At 35.5% G+C, this 15603-nt stretch overlaps 1 protein-coding gene across 1 annotated transcript in view; it reads left to right on the plus strand.

Annotated features, from left to right (window-relative positions):
* The first annotated feature begins 3804 nt into the window (after window positions 1-3804).
* Window positions 3805-15603, plus strand: part of LOC134530861 (uncharacterized) — a 75495-nt gene continuing 63696 nt past the window's right edge. The window contains exon 1 of the mRNA XM_063366124.1: window positions 3805-3884. Coding sequence (XP_063222194.1) covers window positions 3812-3884 — 73 coding nt within the window. The 5' untranslated portion in view covers window positions 3805-3811. The remainder of the gene's footprint in view (window positions 3885-15603) is intronic.

The raw sequence follows: 15603 nt of genomic DNA on the forward strand, positions 1-15603 counted from the left end.
CTCTTTTTTTCTTTCAAGCTATGTTCTTCACAATTCTGCAAATATATTTCAAACATTTGTTCGCAGTTTTCTTGTGACATTATTTTCCTTGCTCCTTGAATGACTTAGTAACAAGCAAGTAAACGTGATGTGAAAATCATTGGCATAACCTAAAATCTTAAGTTTCTACAACACTAACGTGGTTTGTTTGAATAAAATCAAATACTGATCCCCGTTATACGTGTGAATCTGACTGCTAAGAATTTTTAGTATGTTACGTATCTGCATATGCCTTAAATTAGTAAACAACTTGTTAAGTTAGCACAGTAAACTTTTTACAGTATAAACAAGGAAAGTTACCCGATTAAATATTTTCTGATCATAAGTCGTGCAAAAATCCCCCCCCCCCCTTTTACACACACACACACAAATTAAAGTGTGTTCGATTTCACTTGGAATTTTTATCTACAGTCGCGTTGTCCACGATTGCGAGGCAAAAATTTGTAGTCACATTATCTGATAATTTGGAGCAGGGTGAGGATTTCAAATTTTTTTTAATAATATAAATAATTTAAAAACGACACACTTTAACGTTTTCTTTTATTTATAAGCGTAATTAATAGTATTCAACTTAACTTTGAGTTCTGGGACACCGTTTGTATAAATTAGTTAATGAGTCTGATCCATTATCTTAGTTGAAAATAACTATGCGTTGTGGTAACATTAACGTAGTCAAAGAAAGTGTTTTTAAATATGTTATTTCGGAATAATAATAAAGATGATAATAATAAATCTTTGTCTCTCGGAATTGGGTAACTTGTGTAATTTGTGAGAAAATAATTATTTCTTAGGTCTTGCTGAATAAGTACCAGTATATCAGGAGTAATGTTTCGCATCATTAAATGCGCTTTTTAGGCAAAAAGACTCCGAGTCTTAAGAAGGTTCCCTCTTTTTTTTTATGGTTTTGTTATAACTTACCCTTTTGTACTTGGCTTTCGCAACCGATATAAATCTTGCTCTTTCAGAAGTCGAGCGAAGAACCCGTCTTAACTTATCACTTTATTTCCTAAATCACTACCGTCCGTGAAAAAAAATTTGCTCTGTAATGTTTAACTAAGTAGTGCTTTCTCTCTTGCTTTTTAGTAGTCGGAATTATATTGCATGATTTGTAATTTAAGCACTCTTTTATTAAAAAATTAGTGACATTGATGAAAATGTTGTGGTAGTTATAAAACTACACATCCTCATGGTAAATTTCTAGGATTCCATACCATCTTTCTCAAAAAATTTAGAAGAATGTCGAATACATATAAAATGTAGAATTTGTGTATGGTAAATGTTTTATATGATTGTACACGTAAAAAACTTCCACTACATGTTAAAAAATATTACCAAAAATTCTCACAATATTAATTTCTAATAAAATAATGTTTTGTGTTAGTATTTTTTATGCTTTTAATAAGATATCGGATGTTTACTTAAGCTTGTCAGATATGTTTGTGAAATGCCATTTTTTCGTATTTTGTATTGTTTTGCGATGATAGGCAGTTCTGCTGGCTGCTTAATGCGGTATTTTATAAATTCGAAAACCTAAAACAAAATTTATGTTATAATTTTTAACATATCCAGTTCTGTCAACTTTACTCACAGAAGCGTCTTCAGAGACTTGCCAGAGAAACTGTCGACTGTCGTATTGTTTACGTCATACTGTGGGTCATGAAGTCAATAGAAAAACACTGTTTCTTTTCTTTCCAGCGATTGCCAAAGACACCTCTAGGCAATGGCTTAATAAAATCTCCTGACTTTTAGAACGTCGTTTTGTTATATTTTTGAAGTGGTCGAGCTTGTCTCACAGCCACGGCTTCGCAGCAGTTCTTCGCATGTCGTTGCTACAGCTTTTCATTTCTTACAATCGTGCTTCTGAAGAAGCATTGTCAAAGAAAGAGAATCATGGTTGATCGAACTCCTTGGAAGTAATATCTCTGAGATCGGCAAAATTCACCAAAATTGGGAAAATGCTTTTTGAAGAGGACTGCGTTACAAATAATATTCATATTTCCACCTGAGAGAAATCCTGTACGAAATGTTTGTACCACGAAAAAAAATATTTTCAAAGCAGATTTTCTACACTCCGTCTTTTGTTAACGATTATATTCTCGGAAGAATAGGTATATATATATACATGTATATATTCTACTAATTAACTATGGTATGTATTTTCTGGTTTTTGTTCTACGCCTGACGCTCTTTATCACGCACTTCAATTAGCGACGAATCTCGGACTTATTTTTAAAGGCAGACTATTACTTTTCAAATCCTAAATGAAATCACAAAAATTTACAAAAAAAAATTTTCTCGTGCACAAAATCTCCTTCAGAAGAAGACTACAGCATTTCAAAAACTACTGATTTTAATCAAATGTTTCAAATGTTTTAAAGTTTACCAGGAAATTTTATTCGTCCCTTATAATTCATAAAACAATTTTTAACTAAATTAAATTAAAGTACAGGTATTTTATAAAAAGTGCAGTAATTGTTACACATACTTAATAGTCATTTTGAGCCTACGCTGGTCATGTTATGGCGGTGGGTTATGTGCAATGATATACAATGATATATGTTAGAGCGGGTTTATATTCATAGATACATTATGATTACGGACAGCCCGCCGAAGGAGTGCAGTGGACATAATACGAATCAATAATTGAAAGGCACATCTGTTGATGCAACCGTTAGTAAGCAAATCCACGTTACTTCGTTTGCATCAGCTGGATGTTGGTCCCGTGCGCAGAAGAAAAGAATGGGTCTTCATATAAGCCACACCAGGGTTCGCAACCGACATATGCTTCCATTGAGGTACTTGTCGCCGGAAGTGACATCACAAAAACTTTACGAACTGAAAGTGAAGTATGCAGGGATGGAAGTGCACGAATATGAGTACTTTTCGCGTGCTTACAAGCAAAGAAACGTCGCAATTTTGAGAAACTTTTTTTTGTTTTGTTTGAGCACTAAGGGAATTTAAAATAAAATTAAAACTAATTTCACTTTGAATTTTAAGATGATTTAATCTTTAAAAAAAGATCACATGTTTTATAAAAAAAGTTTCAATAAATTGCTGACATAAACTTAGGATACAAAGGTAGATATTTAGATTGTTAGGACGAATTCATAACTTCGTAAATGAGTTCCAAAATTTGCTATTATCAAAATCATAAACTATTCTAAAATAATTTTTATAATTATAAAAATTCAATAAATCTTTTATTTTGCTCGTTAAATTTATAAAGGACAAATTTACATTCAAACGAACTGGTCTTGTACAGGTATGATTAGGGCCATGTATTTGTCCCGACATAATTTAATCGCTCATTAATGTATGTCCATGCTAGCTACTGTTCCCTTGCAATTTGACTGCCGCCTGCGAAAGAAGTCATTTCCCTGCATTTAGGACGCGTTTTGCGTCCGCAATGGATGGCTGTGATTGGTGTGCTGACAGTAGACATGCGCCTGAAATAAAATAAAAAAAGCCAGCCACAAAACCCAGACAATGCTACAAAGTTTTTTTAACACACAGCTAGCATGTAATTTTTTTTTTTCGCGACGTCCCTACTCACGCGGGGGACATGGTTACGTAGCTGTGTTGTTTGGATTGGACACAGACTGATTCTAATGGGGGAGCTGCAAGCCGCGCCGCGACCCGCTGGCCCGTGTCCACTTTGAGAAGGGGAGGGGACGGACCGGGTGGTGGATGTGGGGGGGGGATCATGAAGAGGGGAAGGGGTCCGCCCGGCTAGCCGCGACAGGGGCAGTATGCCGGCGGCCGTGGAGACGGCATGGCGGCGGGGGCCCCACTGCTGCTGCTGCTAGTGCTACTGCTGGAGGCGGCCGCCGCCCCCGCGGACCATGGTGAGTGAGTGGGCCCGCCCCACTGACCCAGCTTCCTGCCGGGGAAGTGACCGGCAGTGGTTCTTACAACGTTTAGAAGGTCCCCGCCTGCCCGGGACCACGTGCGGTGCGCCGAGCTTCAGGAAAAACCATGCGATTTAAAAACCTCTCAAAGGTACTTGAGTGGAGTATGTTTGTTGAAAGAATTTAAGGATACGCAGAGAGCGTATAAGTAGTTCTGTTTCCGTGTAACCTTTTTAACTACATTTTTAGAAGAGTGAAAATGTTGTGGCTTGATATACCCGGTACGAATTCTTGAAAGCACTAAAGGGCCTTGCCTTACACCCCTATCTACATTTATCCACCACATAATTTTATGGTTACCTCTATAATCACATAGTTGCCCCGTGCCTGACGAGCAGACTGCGCGCTATTTCGGAGTCTTGCGCTTAGAGGCGATGACGTGCTCGAAACACCAGCGAGGGTCGCACTTGTCTTCCCGCCTCACTATCCCAAATACGCCCCTGACATGGCGTTTGATATTTGTGGACAGTGACTCGTGCCTGGTCTAACGTGTCGGATTGGTTATTTCTTTTTCGTGCCCTTGTTTTTATTTCAGTGTATTTTTCATGTAAGTTTATTAAAAAATATATCCCATTTATGTTATTTTTTGTCTCATATTTTATCAACAGATATTAATTAAATCAGTGGCGGACGCAGAGGGGATGGAAAGAGGTATATATCACAGCTCACTCCCCCCCCCTTTTTTTTCACCACGAAGTTATGAAGACATACGAGTTTCTATGAAGGCAGCATGTTATTTTGGGTGAGCTGTAACAACTTTTGGAATCACAAACCACAAATGCAGGGATGAATGTTGTGAATGATAATGTAACTTTCAAAACTTCTTGTTGACGTAAGATTTTTATTATTATTTTTAATCCCTTTCAAATTTAATTCATGTATCCACCATTGTACTAACTTAATATTAATCCCTAGAGGTAAAAATTCATATAAGTTTTCGTATAGTAATTATTATTCTCTTTACATTTACAGCTCAAAAATAACGTGAAGTAAATATCTGTTGAGATCATTTTTACCTAAAAACAAAGGCAAGAAAGCAATCTGAATAAATTTACAGGAAAATACATTATTAATTGAATTATAAAGAAAACAAAATAAATATTGTACAAGTCCGAGCCATACGATGTGCTTAACAAACAATTACATTTTCATGTCGTATTTGTGCGGTAATTTCGCCGCATAAGCATTAAAATTGGATTTTTCTTGTTAATTAATTTTGGACCAAATATGTTTACGTGATACCTATTTGCTGTTACATTGTAAGCATCCAGGTAGTTTTTCATGATGAAATATATATATATATATATATATATATATATATATATATATATATATATATATTGGCAAATGGGTGCTTACAAAAGTTAATCTCCTGTGTTTCTACAGTTATTGTATATGTAAAAAAAAAACCTACATTTACAGACCCACTTAATCAATATTTATTCATTGAGATAATTATATAAAAAATAGGGAATCCATAATGGCAAGTGAAGCCAAGTCTCGAGGTGACGGGATCTCCAAGTCTACACATTGTAATATTTTTGTAAATGGAACAGAATAATCATTTATAAATGAAGATATTTGTAAATTGGTACATTTACACGGAAACAACTGAATCTCTGCAAAACAGTGTTCGCAGTAATACTGATTCGTTTTATTACCCGAGAATTTACGCCTTGGGTTGGCCCAGTACCACCAATAGTTAAAATTATTTGTAAAAACCGTTTCTCGAATAGATGTCCAGTGTTCAATATTCAATTATGTTTTCTATGGTTTGAAAAAAATTGCTAACATGAAACGTCATTTCATTATATAAATTTTTGTGCGGGTTTTCGTAAGAGACACTCCGTATTATATCGCAAAAAAGGTATTTCATTTATGCAAAAATATTGTTGTACAACACTACAATATCTCTCTTATAGTATAACAAACTATTTCTTGGAAACTGTTTTCCAACGGAACCTTTTGTTACTGTACAGATTTTTTTTCTCTTCTGTGTAGCGGTCTCCGAACCATTTGAAAAGACGCGGGGCTCATGCCAGGGTTCTGGGACCCGCGATTAACGATACTCGCACGAGCATCACGCATCCAAGAACACATAAATCAAGCATTTACCTGTGAGTGAGTGCGGCCCTCAAAAAAAAAAGTGAGCGTGGAGTCAATGCGTGAGAGAAGTTAAAATTCTTAAGCAGCGTTACGAGAATTCCGTAGCATCGCTGCTGCGTGCGTCATTTCTACCTCCCCCCCCCCCCTGCTGTATCACATTCCGGCCATTACAAAGAGCATATAAGCAAGATACACTGCGTGCTTATCCCCCCTTCCTTTTGTCGTCTTCCCATTCGACCGCTAGTGCATGCGTTGGAGTGGCGTCGCCGCTGACGTACTCTCCTCATAACGGTTCCCCCACCACGTACCTAACTATTCCCCTCAGGCGATCAGAATTTTCGTAACGCTGGGAAATTGTAGCCCATTCACCAAAGAAGTTACACTGCAAAAAATTTCTGTACTTTTACAAAAGATTCCTTTGTAAACCAGTTGACAAGAAATTATTTGTAAATGTACGAGAAAGAGTTTGTAAATTGGTGCAACATATGGCTATGGTTATTTTTGCATATATGAAATAAGTTTTGCGAAATAATGCTGCGTATTACTTAAATTGGCGCATCATTTTATATTAATTTATGTTTCATTCAAGCATTTTTTTAAATATGGAAAATGTAATCGTATTATCAATCATTTGACGTTTTGTTTTATTATGTTTATTAATGTTAATAACAGGAAAGCCATTCAGGAACGGTTCACAAATCATTTTAACTATTGGGGGTATTGGGACAAAACAAGACATAAATGCCTGGGTTAGAAACCGAATATAGTATAACTTTGAACGCTTTTTTTTGTAGTGATACAGTTGTTTTCATGTCCATGTAGAAATTAAAAAAATTAATGTCATTTTACATGAATATTTCTGTTCCACATACAACAAATTTACATGTTTTGGTCAGGGTAGACGTTATCAGAAAACAATGTCCCTTTCCAACCGATCCAAAATTCCGATGAAACTTTTTTATTCGTGTGTGTAAGTGATTTAGTATTCAGTCCACTCGCCTCCCTCCAAATTTTTGAGAAAAAAGAACGAGTCATATTAGTGATTATGTATACTTTAACAACCACCATTAAATTGCGTTAAAATTGTTGTGTCAACATTTAATATGTAAAACATAAATTATTTTGTAATAACAATTATATAATCATTTTGGGATTCCAATTACGGACACACTCTGAAAATCAAAAAAAGTTTACTTGATTTCTGTTCTACTGTATAAAACAATTTTTTTTTCCATCGATATATACGTGTAGGAAAGGCATTTGATAACTGCGACCACGAGCAATTATGATTATTTCATTCATTTTTTTTAATGCGTCGATTATGTTTTGATACTTGACAGTTTAACTAGCTTTGGCCTTTTCAAGAATTCAACTGTCTGCGTTTTGGTGTTAAGGTTTTGAGCTTCGAAATTGTTCAAGTAAAAAGTTTTTAAAATTATTTATATCTAATTCACTCTCAAATATAAAAATCTTTACCCGTGCTTAGTTTCAAGGAGTTTTAGTAGGCTTCATTATAATTATGTCAAGTTTAAAAAAGTAAGATAAAACCTTAATTAAGTGTAAAAGACAAATATTCAAATAATTTAACGTGGTAAATGTAAACCCTCCCCCCCCCCCCAAATCAGCTTTCACTACTGAAATTTATGATTTATTCTGTAACTTTTTACCATTATTTCCAATATTAAAAATTTTACCAATAAAAAAACATAATTTAAGCTTGGCACACACTCAAAAAATTAGAGAATAATAGCAAAACAAAACTGTAAAACGTATGTTTCCGATTAAGTATTGAAAAAAAATTATATATTGCATGGAAATAAATATTTATGACTTAAATAAATATAATGTCAGTTCACTTGGCTTTCAGAATTTAATAACCATTGCAGATGGCTGGAACATGGCAAGCGCAAACGTAGGTACATCATCATTTCTTTGGATGTGGACTTAAACCAAAAACCTAGAACTAGTTACAATTTTTTTTAATTTTTCTACGAAAACCTACTATCGATGTAACATAGTAAACAAGACAATAAATATTTTATTTTTGCTTTGCAATTCCAATGATTTGCATACATAATTTTTAAACAAAATTCAAGCAATTAATTGAAGCTCGCTCAATGACAGATATGATTCCTATTATTGTCTGCCTGGTGAAATTCATCACTATATCAATAGTGATCACCTACGAATCATTTTTTGTGGCGAAGTAGACAAGACTTCCATAGGCTCGGACGCCATGTTGAGTTTTTCATTTTCTAGTCATTACTAGAAAATATTTAAAACGAAATATTTATGAAAATTTAATACCATAATTCCGTTGCAATCATTGTTCTGTAACAAATATTTTCAATATGTATTAACTAAGTGTACTATAGTTGTTGTAAAAATTCACGCATTTTATGATTACAAAAACTTGTAATCCTCTTAACACCCTTTAAATTACACTTAGTGAATTTCTGTTGAAAATATATATGATAGAACAGGAAATGCAAGGGAGGTACCACGTTAAAATTTCAGTCTTAAGCCCTAAAATAATTGTTAATATGAGAAAATGAAAAATTCAGCATGGCGTGTGAGATCATTTCTTATATGTAGTTATCACTGGCTGGGCGCACGAGCTCAAAAAGCGCGTGGGCGCTAAGGGCGGCACTGGCTCTCGCATCACATGCCTCTTCGCCTCTACGTGCCAGGCACAGAACTGATGTGCAGTCTTCTCGTTGGCATCGCGCCTATATTGGACCTTAAGCGGCGACCCTTCCATTTTATGATGGAATATTAAAGATAAATGTTTTCCACACTTCCTTTTACCATTTCACACTACTGGGTTCAGAATTTTTCATACAAAAAAAACGTATGGAAAAACACCCATTTTAACAATTTTTTAATGTCCAAGAAATGCACGTTAAAGACCAAACCATTAAACAAAACTTGCACAGGCAATTATTGCAATGGCTCGTCACCTGGAGCTCTGCACAAAGCTTCGTGGCCCGGCCAGGAGCCGCGGATAGTGATGCTACGCCAGCACAGTTCTCAGGGCAATGTTCGGAGTCCCTGGGTCCAACCACCGCCGAGGGGAAATGACCGCGGAAGCATTGACCTCCGGGAGCGTGCCGGAGTTGTCGAGTGCGGGGGAACGCACCGTGTGACAGGGCCTTCGTCTCCGTAGCGGTCACCGGAACGAGATGAGCTGGCCTCCTCGGCTCCTCGTCTCGTGGAGACGCCCAAAGAACATGCAGCCCCTATAAGCCAAGTACAGTAATTATGTATCTAAGGAAGCCTGCCTCCTCATAAAGCTCGAGACAAGTATTTATTAATTGTACTAGTAACTTACGTTATTTAAAAGATTCGTGCAATGAGGAATTTTTATTTAATGCAGTTTTTTTTTGTCATAAGCCATTGTAGTTTTGCACTGTTTGTCATGGAAAAATTCCGAAAATAGAAATTATATGAAAATAAAAAATTCACAGAAAACAAGACTGAATTAGCTGAAGTCAGACATCTTCATATATTATTATTTTTTTTATTTTTTCATTACAAACAGTGCAAAACTGTAACGACGTATGTTCAAAAAACTGCACTTAATCATGGACTAGTAACTGTTTGTAAGGAAAACATAATCACTTATAAGTTTTAAGTATTATACTCTAGGAACCGGAAATATTAACTCATACTGCAAATTAGGCATAATATCATTAAAGAATACGTTTTCAGTACGTAAATTATTACCGAAAAAAAAGAAGCATTTTTTAAAAATCCTAACTGCTCATATTAATACCAATTCTATTACATGAATAGATAAAACTTACAAATTTTGACTTATACCATCGGTTTAGTTTAGTTACGTAGTCGACATATTATTTAATATAATGTGGCCAGTCAAAAACTAAACAATAATAATTATAATGGGGCCAGTGAAGGTTTATAAATCCTGAAATAAGTAAATATTGGTATTCTATTGTAATGTAACAATATTCAAGGTCGAACCCGGGAAGGAGACGAGCGACTGTCATCCACGTGTTCGTCTCTCGACTGTCGCGAGATGCAGACCGGCGAGTGCGCAGTCGAGCTTCAGCCGGCACATTACTGAGGAGCTCGCGGTTCGTTTTGGACGAACGTGATTAGATTCATCGCAACAGTGAGGCCAGATACCATTTAACAAACTTATCCGAGGGCCAATCACACATCAAATCATCATCAAATATTTAAAAAAAAATTGTCAAATTTGCTTGTCCGAAAAATAATCCATTTTAATATGTGGTGGTGGCATGTGATGAAGTAGGAGAAAAATAGTTCTCTTGAAGAAATAAAAGTTTACAAAAATATAAAAAGTTAAATCTAAGAATAATTATTGTTGATAATACATAAATCTTAAAATTTTAAATATTTTTTTTCATAAATTTTTGAAAATATTGTGGCTTCCAAACATTTTTTTGTGTACATACATGCATTAAAAGGTCGGTTAATACACGATAGTATAAACATAAAATTTATTTATTGAAAGATTCTTTAAGCAAGCCTATCTAAATAATTATGTGCCACCAGTATATGGATACGGTTAGCTGTGCGCGTAATACATGTTAAAGAGTCTATTTTTATCTAAAACTGTTAATGCCAATAAAACCTCCTTATTAATCAAAAACCCTTTAAATCATTACGCCCAAAAGTAAAACATATTTAAAAGATATCAAACTGCAGTATGTTCATATAAGAATTTCCCAGTTTATGGTATATTATAACAGTTTAATTTAGAATATTTACAACAGATCATACATAAAATTGAAGGTAAACTAACCTAGATTTTCTTAAGAAAAAGTTCAATATGTGCACTTTTAGCTATACCGCACACATCCAACCTAAAGTCCAATTCTTTCCACACTTTGGTTTTAAAGTCTGGAGTAATGGAAACAATGGTCTCTTCAATTCTGTGTCTCAACTTTTGCAAATAATTAGGTAACGGCGGAACGTAGAACACGATATTTTATAAAAGAAAAGTGGAGGCCAGCAAAAAAGAGGTCTCGACCATTACGACTAATCCAACGGTTCGTACAAAGAGATCCCGATGGGGAGGGCTCATTTTACAGATTCACTCTAAGCTAATCGCATAATACAAAAAGCTTTACGCTCAGGAGTAGCAATTTTGCGTGGGTGGCGCTGCTAGTGATAAAACCACAAAGCAGTACTCGAGCATGCGCTTATAAAAAACGGTTTAAGTTACGCTTTAATTGTGACCTTTAACCAACACATTACAACGCTTACAGTTGATACTATTAAAATTTATTACTGGGACATTATTTTATTATAATACTGTATTACGCAGTGCAGTGAACTTTAATTCCTAAAACTAAAAAAAAAGGTGTCCATGCATACATTACTATGTTGATGATAAGTAAACTCGCCCACTTTCTATTTGGTGGTACGCGCCATGCTTGCAGGACCCACAAAAAAAATTTCTTCAATAATTAAAGTGGAGACAGGATTAAAACAGCGTATTTTATGAACAGGAAAAATTTGGCTGTGCCTTTACAAAATATTCCTTTAGAAACCATTTGCCAAGAAATAGTTTGTTATACTACAAAAAGGATGTTGTAACTTTGTACAACACATGGAAATAGTTATTTTTGCATAAATTAAATACATTAATCGAGACAATACTAAGTATTTCTTACTAAAATTGGCGCATAATTTTGTATTATAATAGATTTTTCATTTAAGAATAATTTATTTTAAACTCTGGATAACAATATCCGATATTCAAATAATTGTACTTTATTTTGTTTTAATATCTTTATTTATTTGTGATGTTAATACCGTAGGGCTATTCAGAGAACGGTTTTGCAAAATACATTAACTATTGGAGGTACTGGGACAACACAAAGCATTAACGGGTACGAATTAGAACCCCGAAGTACAGAGAGCTCTATCTTATAGTTATACAGCTAGTTTCTCGTAAATGTACAAATTTACAAATATCTGTAATATTACATGAATATTTCTGTATGGTTTGGCGTTTACCGATAGAAAAATCAGTTCATACTTGTTTATCTTATTAAGTAATGAAAAAACCATTTCTGCAACGTTACGTGTGTTGCAGTACATCGATTGTGGGATATAAATTGGCTTCAACTGCGTCTCAGCATGCTGTTTCATTAAAATTCTTAACTCCGTGGTTTCAACGGGGTTCCCATCAAAATTCATTGACTTCGAGTAGTTTCTACTATTTCGCATATAGAGTGTAATAAAACTTGTATTAAGTTATTCTCTGAGCCATGTCGATGATTCAGCTAGAATAGAAAAAATTATTCTGTTGTGCCTTCTGACAGTCTTCGTGAACTCTGTGTGAGAGTTAGCAACCAAGTGTCATGTTGTCGTGGTGTTTCGTATCAGTGACGGAAGTGTAACAAGATTGCAGTAAGGTTCTTCAGAAATAATTTCCAAAGTCAGTTACTGCCACGCGAGGAATCAAGGTCACTGCGTCCGAAATATACATTATAGCTTACCGTTAAAAATTAATTAAATGTGAAAATGTCTCTTTCATTTTTTCAAAGAACTTTATCTAAAATAAAAAATATAATTATAATAGGCATGAAGAACCGCTGTTCTAAGGAGTAACTTTTGTTGAATTATGAAAAAAGATTTACGAACGCACAATGTTCGATAAATATTGATTTTCTTTTATTTATGACTTCCTTTTTAAAAAAAATTAATGTTTGTAAAATAATTAAATTAATATTTTCTTTGCAAACTGGCGTTTATACGGGACAATAAGTTATTTTGATTTACCATGTTTAGCCTTAGTATTTACCTAAATATAATTAAAAATTCAAGCGTTTGTAGTATCTTGTGGTGAAAACAATCGGATAACAAGTGTGCAGTGTACAGTAAAAACGTGTGTGTACATTTTTTTTTAAGTTTAACAATACAATGAGTTTAGTTTTTAAATTATAATAAATAATATTTCACAAAACTGGAAAATAAATGGGATGATTTAGATCATGATTGGTTTTTGTAGTTCTTTTTTTTTTCTTTTACTACACTGACTTTCTTTTAAGACTGTTCTATAAATAGGCTTAAAAGTTTAATATAATAAATTTAAAGTTTTTTGCTTGTTTGTGTATTTCAATACTTGCATTATTTACATTATTAAAGGCAACTGTTTACGATTTTTTACTTCAAAAATACTAATTTATTTTCTACTGACAATTTTTTTTTTAAGTTGGTTCTTTCTAGGAAAATTATTTTTGTCATATACACTCGGCATCACTAAAATCCCACATCTTGGAAAATAAGTTTCAAGAGCCAATACATGTAATCCAAACGGGTTTTCCAGCGGTTTCAAGAGACCGATGGCTTCATCTGTAGGCGTGGATCAGGACGACGACGCTGCACATCCGAAAGAGACGATCGTTTCATTGTCTCGACGTCTTTGCGAAGTCGGTTCTCCGATGCTGTTGAGCTGGAGGAGCTCTACGCAGCTCGCAGAACATCAGCAAGCCTCTCTAAGACTAGAATAAGGTTGCGAGGAAAGAAAATTGTTCTCCGAAGACATGATGCGGGTCTGAAATTGACGGCACAGCATCGCAGGCAACGGTCGCAGTTCGCCCGTGAGCACGTTGATTGCACTCTCGACCAATGGCAGGACTGTGCTCTTCTCAGTTGAGACGAGGGTGTGTCTATTCTGCAACGACGGGTGAAGGAGAGGTACCGAAGGCAGGACGAACTGTTTGCGCAAGCCTGTGTCGAGGAGACAGTGGAGTATGGAGGAGGCCCATGCATGTTCGGGAAGCCTAAGATCCACATAAAGTTCTGCCAATCCACGATTACACCCGAACAATTCACCTTCGGCCAATCTTGGTTTTATTTATATATATATTTATATTTCTCTGTTTATTTTAATGTAGCTATACTTACCTAACTAACCGTCCATAGTGTTTTAAAGTGTTTCAATGTAGCTAACCTAACTGACAACTTTTAATAATTAAATTCATTTTTCCTGCGTAAAAATAAAACAAATCCCGAAGTTGGCCGAAGGTGAATTGTTCGGGTGTAATCGGGAATGGCAGAACTTTATGTGCATCTCAGGTCTCCCTGCGTGTTCTGGGGCGAGATGCCCACCGACGGCAAGACAGGGCTTGTGCGCGTGTCCCGGACTGGCGGTGCTCGAGGACTAGGATCGCCCACCGCTCGTCGCTACATCACAGAGCTCCTGCAAGAGCATGTGGTCCCTCGTGCGGGGTTTGTTGGCGATGGTTCGCATTAATGCACGACCACGCTCGTTCCCACGCCGCATTAACTGTGAGGAATTATCTGGAAGAGTTTGGGATATATGTTATGCAGTGGCCGGCGAAAGTCCAGACCTCAGCCCTTTTTTAAACACTGATAAACAAAAATAAATAATATTAATATATTTATTTATTCATTCATTTTATCTAATCGCCTTTCAAACTTTGATTCAGATTTTTCAATATGTTCAATTTTTGTGATGCTGAGTGTATTTATAATGGGTCTTGTAATTAAACTGATATGTGTGAATGCACAAATGCACGTGACATATCGTTGAAGTATTTCTGCTGCGGTTTTTTGTGCGTTATGATGAAATTTTGAAAAAAAAAAATTATTAATTTCTCCTGACAGCCACATCTTCTGCACATTTATTCGTACCGATATAATTGATAGCCACACGAAGTAATATTGAGTTCTACCGCCGTCATGGTTAATGCTGCATATTTGGTATTGCTCCGTGGTTAATGTTTGGCTATAGTGATTTAAAAATGACGGAAGATAGAATCTAACTCAAGAAACCAGGTTATGTGAGATATTAAGTTTGGTAATATCTTCTTAGGTGTTTACATTTAAAATTAATTATTTTACAAGAGATTACACAGAAATATCTCATAGAATTTTACTTTTAAAATAAAATTCTTACAACAGAGTAGAAAACCAATTAAAATCAGGGAAGAGAAATTAATAATTATTTAATACAAGTAACTTTGAAACCTGAGGGGATGGGAAGAAGGGGAAATAACTATTTTTTTTATATATAATCTTGATTAATTTTTATACGCCAGATTCTAAGCATGGCATGGAAGCTTCGAAATCCAATATCCATATTTCTTTATTACTGTGGCTCGTAGGATTACTGTAATTAAAAACATAAGCCACTTGTGAGAAAATTAAGCAGCGATCCTAATTGTCCTGGAGTCGTATTTGGCAGCTGACGTCCGATCTCTCGTGACTGCTGTTTCCTTTCCTCGTCTTGCCCGTCCTCGTGTTTGACGCGAACCTTTGCCAGAAGAACGCGATTGGACATCGATCGAAACAGTGCAGCGGCGCTGCCGAAAAAAAGAAATAAAAGAAACCACGCTGCGAACACGAAACTCACCAGCAAACAGCACGTCTCGAGCAGGAAATTCCGCATACGTATTGCAGCCGATAACAAGAAAATTAGCGCATGTAGGAAAGAAAAAAAAATGCTTCGTGGAAACATTTCAATTTTTTCAAGGTTCCCCCCCCCCCCCCCTGCCCATTCACCCTCCTTTGTCAACGTCGGTTA

This window comes from Bacillus rossius, chromosome 3 (genome assembly GCF_032445375.1).
Source record: "Bacillus rossius redtenbacheri isolate Brsri chromosome 3, Brsri_v3, whole genome shotgun sequence".
Classification (NCBI taxonomy): domain Eukaryota; kingdom Metazoa; phylum Arthropoda; class Insecta; order Phasmatodea; family Bacillidae; genus Bacillus; species Bacillus rossius.